We start from the raw sequence: 13,073 nt of genomic DNA on the forward strand, positions 1-13,073 counted from the left end.
AACTGGGGGGTGTCACCTTTATGATTCATTCCTATGAGGTGCTCTTATACTACACCTGGGTGGAGAGTAGCAAATGCAGATAAATATCACCAACCTCCCTCTACAATCCATGCCGACAACCAGGCCATAGCTCGGCCACTCTGATCGGGCATTCAAGCATTCAAAGAATTCCTTCTTACCAGGTGCTCATTCCTATCGCATGTTCATTTACTACACCTGGGTGGAGAGTAGTAAATGCAGATAAACACCACCAACCTACCTTGACAATCCATGCAGACCACCACATGGAGATTCTTCATGATGGTCCTCAGTAATCTCTCTTGGGCCATCTCAAGACGCTGGTTCCTCTGCCCTGGGACGACCTTGGCCCCCGTCAGCATCTGAGAGGCAAAGGACTCGAGCTCCTCACCCGTAAACAGGTCAGGACATGTCCCTACAAATTAAAAGATACAATGATGATAATAGAAAATATTCATGAAGCGCATACCAGTTAATGTGCTTTACAATGTACAAAAAATATATAAACATATACAAAGAAAGCAAGATAATTCTTCAATTATGAAGCTAGCAGTATAACATAACATAACATAAAATTACTTTAAAGGAGAAATATATTGATTATGAATATGGCCTTATTATATATCAGTGGAAAGGTAATGATGTGAGGATTACCATTAGGTCATTCAAAAATAACGAAAATAATACATAAGGTGGAAATCGCCAATTAAAAAGCGCTAAAATGCCTCTCCGAAATATGCCTCGCATCGGTCTCTGAATTGACTCGAATTTGAGGACGTCACTGTCTGTACGAGAGGCGTGATTGGCTCTCCCACGTCAAGCTCCACTTGCATGCAAACCCTGTTGCGAGGGTACGTTTTCTCCACACTGACACTGAATACTTCGATCATGAAATGAAAGAAAACCCAGAAATTTATCTAGATTTGGATTTTCAAATTGATGATTATGAAGATGAAGAGAATGATGATAAAGTTTCTAACTCTAGAAAAACAAAGTGACGTGGATGGTGGTAAATTAAGGGAATTACGCCGGTGATGATGAGTAAGACAATTAAACTTGCAAGCCGATTCGCTACCAACGCATGCAGCTGCTAGCTGCACCGCGGGTCAAATCCATGAAAATGAATTCCATGCAGCATGACCACATCCAGACAGAGTCTCTTTCCTCTATCAACAACATAATGAGAAGGAAAATAATAAAATAACTGTACTTACAAATAAGTGAATATATCCGAACCTAGGCTGAAGGTAAATCAACTCAAGGAATAGCAGCAGACGATATGCACCGACGATGAATTTCACGTGGCTGGAATAGATTGTCACTCGTTCTGTTAGATAAAATTTATATCTCATTATTTTGACTAAATTACGAAACTCGGATAATTAGTATTCTACATAAAAATTAAGTAACACCTGGTACTATTTTTTGAATTACGATAAAATATTTTTGAAGCAAAGAAATTGAGGTAAATTAAAATAAGATATAAAGGATCATCCACTTAGCCGCATGCGATTGTAAACAAACAATCAAAAGCACATGGCCAGCTTGCTCCACTGAACTGAAAATACATATTTTCAGTTCAGTGGCTTGCTCGCCCATAGAGTTGGAGCGTAGCTTTATCCAACTCTATGTGCTCGCCTTGCTGATTGTTTACAATCGAATGCGAGCTAGGCGGATGATCTTTTATATCTAATTTTAATTTACCTCATTTTCTTTGCTTCAAAAAGGTTTTATCGTAATTCAAAAAATAGTACCAGGTGTTACTTAATTTTTATGTAGAATACTAATTCTCCAAGTTTCGTAATGTACAGTGTAGTCAAAATAATGAGATAGAAATTTTATCTAACAGAACGAGTGACAATCTCCCAGCCACGTGAAATTCATCGTCGGTGCATATCGTCTGCTGTTATTCCTTGAGTTGATTTACCTTCAGCCTAGGTTTGGATATATTCACTTGTTTGTAAGTACAGTTATATCATTATTTTCATTCTCATTATGTTGTTGATAGAAGAAAGAGACTCTGTCTGGATGTGGTCGTGATGGAATTCATTTTCATGGATTTGACCCGCGGAGCAGCTATCAGCTGCATGTGTTGGTAACGAATCGGCATGCAAGTTGAATTGTCCGACTCATAATCACCGGCGTAATTCCCCTAATGTATACCTCTATCCACGTCACTTTGTTTTTCTAGAGCTAGAAACTTCATCATCATTCTCTTCATCTTCATAATCACCAATTTGAAAATCCAAATCTAGATAAAATTCTGGGTTTTCTTTCATTTCGGGATCGAAGTATTCAGTGACAATGTGGAGAAAACGTACCCTCGCAACAGGTTTTGCATGCAAGTGGAGCTTCACGTTGGAGAGCCAATCACGCCTCTCGTACAGAAAGTGACGTCATAAAAAATCCCCAACTTCGCGGATGTAATTCTGCGTGTTTGAAGCATTCAGAGAGAGAACTTTAAACTATCAATTAACTGAGTTCCATCGGTCTCCATGATAAATGATTTACACCATCGTGTTCTCCTTATTTTCTCCTTTAATTTGATATACATGTATGATTCTCCATTTTTACGATTTTCAATATAGTTCTACTTTAAAAATTGAAAACATGACCTGTATATAACTTCCAACACAAGATGGAAATAAATAAACAGTAGCTTCTGTCTGGAAGTATATGACTGTATCTTTATCTATTTCAATAAAATAAATATGATGAAATAAAAGATGCAAGGTGTACAAATAAGTTGTACATATATATGCGTCCTGCTCTACGCTAGAATTATTCTTTGTTACAGGCAAAGTTCAAAACATAGTCACTACATTCCTCAAATGCTGATCATAAACTCACAAACGAAGGTGATTTGACAATCAGCATTTCTCAAAAAGTAAGAATATTAAAAGTTTAAGTTACATCATCATAAACACATTTCTTGTTTGAGTGAAACCCTGTGATCACTAAAGAAATTTCATGGAGCTAAGTTTACTTCGCAAATATTCACAGTAACAATCATTTCACAAATATTCATTGAGTTTGCACGCTACATGCACATTAAAATATACCAAAGATCAGGGGCCCGTTTCATAAAGAGTTACAACTGTTGAAACTGCCATTATGGCAACTACAATCATGGTAACCTTGATTTTGATTGGCTGCTGAGCCCTGTTGCCTAGGTAGTTGCCAGAATGGTAAAGTTACAACAGTTGTAACTCTTTATGAAACGGGCCCCAGGTACTAATCAATGTTACTATTTCAAACTTTAAAAGCTTACGATTTTCAATGCAAATGATTGTGCACCTGATATTGCACCAACATGTAAATGAAAACAAATATATATACCTGCAAATGAATGCAAACCAACTCACCTTCCTTTATCATGCAGCACAAATCCTCCATGGCTTCTGGTCCTATCTCCTCCTTGACCAGCAGGACAGCCGGTCTCCCAACCAGTCCGGCCGTTTTGCTGGCTCGCTTCATCTGGTTCCGCAGCCTTCGTCTATTCTCAACAGGATCCCTCGTCAGCTGAGGGGTATAGAGCTTACAACGGGCCATGTAAGAGGCGAGGTGCGTGAGGGAAGAACGTCCAGTGCCGTTGGTCATGCCTATCAACAAGGCGTTGGCATTCTCAGAACCCTTGGAAAGACAAACAGACAATAAATGTTAATTGAAGATACATGTAGAAGACATTTACATTTAACATAAGGATTCCATTTCTTTTATTGATTTTGCATATGTTTGTGTTTCTACATTCATATGCGTCCTTGTTTCATCAGAAATGTTGAAAGAAATTAATCAAGAGACAAATACTACTTACGAGTACTCTAGTCAGCCTGGCGATATGTCGGATGGATTCTGTAAAGAAGACAAGTTCCATTTTCTGTTGGGCTGTTGCATTGTACTGAGCGAGACAGGACTCCAGACCAGCTTGTATCTTGGGCTCAGTGTACTCCACATAGTCTGATCATGGATAGCACAGGTAAATGATAATAAAAAAAAACATCTTTGGGTTTGCCCTACCTGTAGCTTTACCTTTTTCCTGCTTTAAAAAATACTTTTGATTGTTTATTTTTTATATGTATTTCTTTAATTTCACTTTTTAATCTCATTCATCTCATTTTAATTTCATTTTTTTTTTACTTAATCTATTTCTAGATGTATTTTATTTTTCATTGTTTCTCTTTTCTTCTTGTGTTTTCTTTTTTTTTCTCAAGTTCTTTTAAAAAAGAATGAGGGAACGGGGGGGGGGGGGAGTGGGTTTGTGGCACGATTATAAGTAGACATGATGAAAAAGAGAGCAATATTGGTTCTATTTAATCAGAAATCTGAGGGTAATCCCAAGCAAATGGGCCATAATAGTGCATAAACGGTAGGAAAATAAATCATATGATCCAGGCATATTAAACAATTTCATGGAGACAAATAACACTAATGAGAAAGAAAATACAGAACATGGCTCTCACCTAGCAGGAGTAATATATTTGGTCTATCATACTCCATACAATCTTTGTGGCATAACATTATTTTTTCAGTGAAATGCAAGAAGATCACACTATGATTTCAAGAAACAATAATAAATTCTTGCAAATGTACATACACAAATAACTACACTGTACCAGAATTCTTTTTTCTGTTTTGCAAGATAAATTATGTACATGTGCAATAATGATAAGAAAAATGGGCTCACCAAAACAGGTATGAAATTCACAGTAGGCATAATGTGATTTTTTTTTTTTCAAAGAGAAATGAAGTATGAAGGGTTACATATAGATTACACATTACTTACTTCCTTCTTTTCCAATTCCAGGAACAAATTTTGCAAATATTATTGCACATAAATCTTCTTCTGGATCTTTCAGCTGAAGAAGAAAAAAAAAATCGAGTTAAGAATACATGTAGGAGAAATGAACAGGGGCAAAGGAGCAATGTACATGAATGGAGAGAGTATATATGATTATATCTACTGAAGACCTTTAGTTTTATATTTGTACATCTATAACATGATTTACTTGTACAATTATTCTTATTCCCACATCTATTTTCTGTCATAAAGTCATATATTTCTTTATTCACATATTCATTCATTCATTCATTCATCCCTTCATTCATTCGCTCACTCATTAATTTTTTTTTAAATATCAATTTATTTTCTCACGAAATCATTTATTTAATAATGTATTATTTTGTTAATTTTAGTTTTGCATTCATTCAATCAAATTCTATTATATCTGTGTTTTAGAGTATATTCATTTGAGGAATTACCGGTAGCTCTTAATTGGTCACACACAATATTGCAGCAGAAACCTGTATACATTTATTTGGACATGACTTGACTCTAATATGTCACATGACTCTTATAAGATCATGTGACCAATCACATGATGCAGCATCACTCACCCGACTCATCTCAATCAATGGTCCCTTGAAGACATCCTGCTCCTCCTCGTTAGCGTCGGTGTGGATCAATCCTGGTTTGAACGTCACCCCTCGCTTCAGTCCCACCCTCGTCTTGCTCTCCTCCCCGTCCTTCTTGATGGCAGGGGGCACCATCGGCTGGGAGGGGGGCGTCGGCTGCAGGGTCTTGATCCTTGGAGGGGGGCAGGGCTGGAATGTCTTCGGGGACTGGGAGGTTTCCGAGTCTGGTGCTAAGTCTACAAGAAACCATTTTCAGGAATTATTGACCACAAAGTTAGAATTTTAATTGGTTTGAGAGAATATAAACTTACATATTAGGGCTTTTTCAGAGCCAGAGTAAAAGTAAAGAATCCAATGATAAAATGACCATGCGTATTTCACAGCAATTTTCCTGCAATCCAAATTGTTTCGTGTGTGATGAATGTAAAGATTGCAAGATTCCTGTGTGAAAGATTCCAGTCAGACTTTTGCTAAGGCACTATAAAGCAAGTGTGCCAATTCCAATAATTTTTTTCCTATTGAATGCAAGCGACACTGTAACTTTTCATCTCAAAAACATATGCCACAATTTTATTCTTTTTTTTAAATGAAAAGGGGCTACTTTTCACAAACGATTGCCTAAATCTGCAACATGGGTTAAGCTTTAATCTTGCAGAGAATGGGGACTTTTGGAGGCTGTTTTTTAGCATTTCAATGGTGAAATCGCCCCAAGAACCTGTAATATGTTTCCCCTGATCTGTGCTCCCTAAAGGAAAGTGTAGTTACACACACACACATGACAGAATAGACCTACTAGTGAGCACCATTTTCGTGATAAAGAATCAAAGGGTACATACATGTACATGTAGCTAGGGACCCTGTAACAAGAAGTTTAGCAATTGATCGTGGGGCCATTTTGTACGATTGATCATGCACTGCAATCATTTGTAGAAATCAACCTTAACATCGATTGCTAAGCTTTTATTACAGGTCCCCTGGATAATCCCGACTTAGGGCACCACTGGTTTTTGTCATGAGTGGCATTGATTTTGAAAGTGTTTGGTGCCCTCGTGAGTCGTTAAGATACTGTAGCAGACAGCGACACTTCACTGCAACAAATTAATACTGCATATCATTTGAATATATACACTGATACCATTGATGGGCAATATAGGAAAGTGAAGAACACGACGCAAGCATTTCATGCAAAAATGGACAGGTGTATATGGTTTTACATGAGGATTCAAGGTTCAACTTGAAGAAGTAATACATGCGTGCATATTGGTGAAAAGGTAAAAGGAAAAAGAGTAAAGACTATGCAAAGGAGAAGGTGAAGTGTAGAACCCCCCCCCCCCCTGTCTACACCTTACCCATAGTGCCATAATATATTCACATTTTCATGTTTGAATAACAAAACAAACAAAAAGAAAAATCATTTCCATATTTAGAAGGGAACCACTCTACAAATTCATATATTTTCTTGGGGTTTGTTTTAGCTTGCTAACAAATTCAAAAAGACCTGGGGCCCATTTCATATTAAAAGAGTTGCAACTGTTGTAACTTTGCCATTATGGCAATCAATTACCATCATGGTAACCTTGATTTTAATTGGCTGCTGAGCCCTGTTACCATGGTAGTTGCCATAATGACGAAGATAGAACAGTTTCAACTCTTTATGAAACAGGTCCGTTTGAAGTGAACAGAGTACTGTCTAATGTGCATGGGCATGCTGTTGCCTATACCTATTAGGGAGGGAGATATTCAAATGAACAAAGATGTTTGAATACTGTAGATTACACAATGGGTCAGGTTTTTTTTTTTTTATAAAATCAACTTCCATTTCACATACTTCAACCCTCGTGACCTCATTGACATAATAATGTACATGCATTTGAATATAAAAATAGAAACTCAACTGAAATCACTTGACCCAATGATGCCTCAAGTATCATACAAATACTAGAACAGTCTCCATACCAATACGATATACTACAAAATGGAAGACTACAGGGGTAATGGATATAGCTCACCCTTAACTATTGCTGGTACCGGGGCGGGGGTACTGGTAGGCTCGACTTTCAAATCGAGAGGCACATCCAATGAGCTCACTGCTTTAATAGCACACATGCATGAATGGAGGAAAAAATGAGAGATGGGGTTATATAATGAGTGAAGGAGTTATATGTTGAGTATAAATTTAGAAGGCATATACTGTACAGATGAAGAGCGTGGTGAGAGTACAATGAAGCGGCAGCACTTTTTAAAGAAAAAGAGCGATGGGGGGGGGGGGCAGGGTGTCTAAAATATCAATTCCATTCTCAATCACATCAAAGTTGAAAAAATTCTTTAATTGAAAATATCTTTTAAAATGCACTCATACTGAATAAGCTGGAATTGCAAATGGAGTTTTATTGTAAAATTTGATATCGCATAACCTAATTTATCATTAAAGAACATTTTGCTTGAAGCATGACTGATGATGTTAATGGATTTAATACTTTTTTTTGTCATGAGAAGCCTTTATTTAAATTATATCACCATAGTTCCTTAAATTTTCCACCATGGTTCTTATTTCCTATCACATATTTGGTATCTTTTGGACAATATCTCCCAAAATATCATCTTGTATCTAAAATACAAGATGCTATGTATCAGGACATGTAAAGTCATTATCATTTTATCGCAAGTTTCCTTTTATTAATTTGCTTCATCCCTTTTTTTTTGGGGGGGGGGTGGATGGGGTAAAGCGATTAATGCAATGAATCAACTGTAGGCAAAATGACAGCATATAATTGATGCAATAGTTTTAAAGAGACAAAGAGGGCAAAATACATAGATTCAAATCATGCAATACATTCATGCAATCCATTTGAAAAAAAACAAGGCATAGGAAATATGAAAAGTGGTAAATACAGGAGGAAAATAATCAAAGTGAATCCTAATAACAATTGTCAATATAGAAAAATTACATCAAAATTAATACTTGACGAGAACAAATATACAAGTCAGATTGAATTCAGATACCTTGAAATGTTACTTTTACTTGAATAGCCATTCAATCCAATATATATTAAATAATTCTGAAAGTGCCAGAGATATGCATTATACAAAGACCGTTTATTATCATTATTATAATTATTATTATTATTCATTAATATTATTATTATTATATTTATCAGTATTATCATCATATCAATTATTGATATTATTATTTTAATCATTATCATCAAAGATTGAATCAAGTCAAAAATCATAACACATATTCAAACTCATTTAAAATTTACAAAAACATCAGTAAACCACTTGGTAACTGAATTCTGTAATAAAAATAAGTTATTCTCCACAAAGCTCCCATAGAGAGCGGTTTTGAAAACATACTTTCAGGAAAATAATGAAAGGATGTGAGAATTAGAAAGGTCCCAAAGTCAACCATGCAAAGTGCAAATCACTGAAATGAATAAAAAGTGGAACAGACCTGACGCGATGCTGATTTCTGATTCGGCATCAAATCCAGCTGGGCCTTCACCATTCGTGTCAAGAGGGGTGTCATTGTGAGGAAGTGGGAGGGGCGGGGTGCTTGTTTCAAACACTACACACAACATAAGAATCACATTGACAGCCAAACAGAATGTATGAAAGGAGATTGAAAGAAGAGTGGAAGGGGTGAAAGGGTAATAAAAAAAAAACAGATGAAGACCAATAAATGGGAATGAAGAAAAGATGGAGTCAAGTAAATGGGACAAGAATATAACCAAAAACAGAAAGAAAAAGAAAATGGATCAAAGAAGATGAATGCAAAATTGAAAATTTGAGGTGAAGAGAATCGCGGTAAAAGGATGAAAAAGATGGATAAAGAGGAAGGGGAGGGGGGGGAACATGAAGAAGAAAATATTTGTTTGATAAATGATGACATGGAGAAAGACAGAATAGGAAGTAAACCAAAATACGAGAAAATATGATTATGAAATTCAGGATATGCAAGTGGGTATGATATACACCAATCATTTTCATGCAAGTACAAAGAACGATGTATCATTTAATGGACGTTTGTGTAACTTCTGGATATAGGAAGCACGTATGCGATGATATACATGTAAGGAAAAAACAGCCAGACATATCCAATGGCATGCAATTACAATTTCATTCATATATATCTGTTAAGCACATGTAAATAATTCCTATTAAACATAATCACACATTGGTAGGCCTATATATTTAAATTTTGAGAGTGATGTATATATTTACATTTCATATAATATGATACTCAGATATAGAACTTAGGAAGGAGAGAAAGAGGAAAGAAAGCAAACATTTTCAAAATAAAAGTAAGAGTCTCCTGATAAACACAAGAGAAGGGCTATTCTCCAAAGAGAAACTACAAAACAATATTAAAAGGAAAACCACCACCAATTAAGTTGTGTTTTTGAATGAAGAAGTGCTACCTGTGTCCATCAAATGAAATGTGAAGTTATAACATATATAGAAATAGAACAATCAAATTTGCCATCTTAACAATATATACTGAAAATTAATCAATTATTTAAATAAAGTATTTTCATTCCCTCGACCTTTAGAGCATTTCAATGGCACTTCAACATCACTAAAGCAAAAAATAGCAATTTAAAAAAAAATCAAAATTTTGAGTCAAATGCAGGGTTGTAAAATATTACTTATTATGTAAATTTTCATTCATTCAATAAATGTTTCAAATAATTTTGAAACGCATTTCAAAACATCATAAAAAGAATGATTATGCCAGCCCTAAATGTGATAACAAGAATGGGATGAATTATGAAACGTTTTCAAATGAGAGGTGTTTGAATAGAAAATACCTCCTTGGTCGCCATCACCGTCAGTTATAGCCCCCTCTTGAGTTTCTTCAGCGTCATCCGTCACAGTATTCATGGTAGGTGTAGGGGAGGCTGGCAAGGGAGGAGTAGCCTGTTGGCTAGAGTCATCCTGATCTTCACTTGCTTCAGTTCCCTTTCACGAAAAAAAACCCCAATCATACCCTTAGTATTTCATATTAACAGATTATTCTTCGATGTTAACCCAACCTTCATGGCAAACTTTTGCAGTTTCGCTTTAATACTAAATGCTAGCATAATTCTTACACAGGCATGGAATAATTTCCTGGTATCGCATCGCAATTCGCTCCACATTTTTGAAAGACTGCTATGCATTAAGTCTTTTGTATATAGCATATTTTTACATAGGACTGTACATTATTTAGTTGAGAGCTGCACAGGAAATGATTAAAAAGATACAAATACAGTATACAGGGCAGGGGGGGGGGTTACAATGCAGGTGATGCCATTTCTGAAATGAAGGTGTTAAACTGTAGACGAGGGTGATATCAATTTAGTGAGGGCTATATATGTCCTTTTGCCCCCAGGCCAGTCAATATTGCTATTATTAACCAAATCAGACATCTAGAGCAAACAACGTTAAAATTTAGATATTTTAAAGTTTAAGAATGGGAATCTAGTATGTCATGTTGAACAGACTGGGCCTCTGAACTTTACCATTGTGACGTAATTGAAATGAGGCGTCACGGGCCTAGGGACGCAGTATCCAGCGTTATCTCAACTTGATTAACATTGTAACGTATAGCGCTGCGCGGTTTAAGGACACGTACAAAAACGCGTAGAATACCCGGATGTTAGCTCTGCCTTATTGCCCGCTACATTTCCGCGCATTTTCTCATTGACTTTCCTGAGCGGGCAATAAATTGGGCCCGTAGATAAACAATTAGAAATTTATTGACCGGCCATTTGTTTGATCTCAGTCTTAATCCCTATTAAACTGGGGGGGGGGGGGGGGTCAATTTGACCCCCCCCACGACAAATTTTGTCACTACGCCGTCGCGCCAAATTTTGTTACCGCACCGCTCGCTGACTTTTTACTTTCAAGTCTTGCGCATCTTTTGAGACCAAATTTGCGACGCCCGGTTACGTAGTTCCGAAATTACGCAACATTTTGTAAGTGCATGTCAGACCCGAAATTGCTCAAAAACGTGATTCCGTGTACAAAGTCAATGCAAATTGTGTTTTTCAACCAAAAATCATAAATGTATGATTATTTTCACTTTTGTTTGTTTTAATGGATTTATTTTATGCTATTTATGATCGCAAAAGGGTCCCTGACAAAGTTCATCAGAAAAAACAATAAAATACATAAGAAATTAATCATATGTATGCAATTTTTTGTAGATATTTGTTAGAAACGTAATAATTGATACTCCCACCAAAAATTAGCATTCTTCTAGCTACATAAATTGAGTTAAAGGCAAAAACATACACAAAAAAACAAATTTAGGGCAAATTTCATACGCTTATTTGCATAATTAATTAATAAAAAATATAAACAATTAATGTTTTAAAAAATTTTCTATACAGTCTTGTAGTTTACATCCAGCTCTTCGCGTGTGCAAATTTTCACGGCGATCGCGCAATCAGCGGCCGAGATCTGAGGGGGGTCAAATTGACCCCCCCAGTATATACTGGTCCGAAATTAAGCCCAGTTAAGATAGGGTTAAGCAGGCAACAATGTATCAAAGTTGCCCTGCTCAGATGTTTGATACGGTTAACAATATGTTTTTCTAATTTTCTGCTATTTTTACAGGGTCAGGGTGAACTTCAGCTTAAACATGGGTCACATACCTCACACACTTTGTCCGGAGTCGGGATGGGAATGGGCATGGGAGGTGGACTTGGTCTATGTTTCTTGGGAGGGCCTCCACAGAAGAAGGTCTGGATGACATCTTCTAGGGTATTTCGAAACCAGGATTGGTCTGCAAAAAATGAATAAAATAAATAGCATAGGGGATTACAGATAGTAGTAATGTTAACAGACTGTATTATTTTTTTTTTTAAGTGAAATTCTCAAATGAAAAAAATGAAAGGAAGATAGGAAGGAAGGAAGGAAGAAAGGAAGAAAGGAAGAAAGGAAGAAAGGAAGAAAGGAAGAAAGGAAGAAAGGAAGAAAGGAAGAAAGGAAGAAAGGAAGGAAGGAAGGAAGGAAGGAAGGAAGGAAGGAAGGAAGGAAGGAAGGAAGGAAGGAAGGAAGGAAGGAAGGAAGGAAGGAAGGAAGGAAGGAAGGAAGGAAGGAAGGAAGGAAGGAAGGAAGGAAGGAAGGAAGGAAGGAAGGAAGGAAGGAAGGAAGGAAGGAAGGAAGGAAGGAAGGAAGGAAGGAAGGAAGGAAAGAAAGAAAGAAAGAAAGAAAGAAAGAAAGAAAGAAAGAAAGAAAGAAAGAAAGAAAGAAAGAAAGAAAGAAAGAAAGAAAGAAAAGATCAAATGAACAAACAAATAAAGTGAATAACTAGATAAAATGGAAGCAATCCATCAAACAATTTTAAAACTTAATAAATAAATGAGCAAATAAATAAATAAAATAAATCACAGAATTTAATATCTCACCATCTGTTGACACTATCCTATCATAGTATGTTCTACAAGCCTCATGACACCACAGTCTAATAATGGTTCTCATCATGGGAGGGGGCCCTTCCTTCTGAAGTTTCTCTGTTCTTCCTCTTCGGCTTCTGTTCGTACCTGGAGGGGGGGGACATTGGTGAAGAAGAAGAGAGATATCTGATAGTTTGTGGCCCGATATGAAAGGATTACAGGAAAAGATTACATCAAGATTAAAATACAACAACATGA

General features: G+C 36.4%; 1 protein-coding gene across 4 annotated transcripts in view; it reads right to left on the reverse strand.

Annotated features, from left to right (window-relative positions):
• The window catches only part of LOC129274897 (dynein axonemal heavy chain 2-like), a 49,216-nt gene that overhangs the window by 35,717 nt on the left and 426 nt on the right, over positions 1–13,073 (reverse strand). The window contains exons 2-11 of one of the 4 annotated variants that reach the window (XM_064108299.1): positions 12,828–12,962; positions 12,072–12,202; positions 10,242–10,392; positions 8,885–8,998; positions 7,440–7,517; positions 5,413–5,666; positions 4,802–4,874; positions 3,833–3,975; positions 3,384–3,651; positions 260–433 (exon numbers count right to left, since the gene is read on the reverse strand). In XM_064108299.1, coding sequence (XP_063964369.1) covers positions 260–433; positions 3,384–3,651; positions 3,833–3,975; positions 4,802–4,874; positions 5,413–5,666; positions 7,440–7,517; positions 8,885–8,998; positions 10,242–10,392; positions 12,072–12,202; positions 12,828–12,903 — 1,462 coding nt within the window. In that variant the 5' untranslated portion in view covers positions 12,904–12,962. Of the gene's footprint in view, positions 1–259; positions 434–3,383; positions 3,652–3,832; positions 3,976–4,801; positions 4,875–5,412; positions 5,667–7,439; positions 7,521–8,884; positions 8,999–10,241; positions 10,393–12,071; positions 12,203–12,827; positions 12,963–13,073 lie in introns of all 4 variants that reach the window. The other 3 variants (XM_064108298.1, XM_064108301.1, XM_064108300.1) reach the window with 3 other exon arrangements.

This window comes from Lytechinus pictus, chromosome 13 (genome assembly GCF_037042905.1).
Source record: "Lytechinus pictus isolate F3 Inbred chromosome 13, Lp3.0, whole genome shotgun sequence".
In the NCBI taxonomy this organism is placed as follows: domain Eukaryota; kingdom Metazoa; phylum Echinodermata; class Echinoidea; order Temnopleuroida; family Toxopneustidae; genus Lytechinus; species Lytechinus pictus.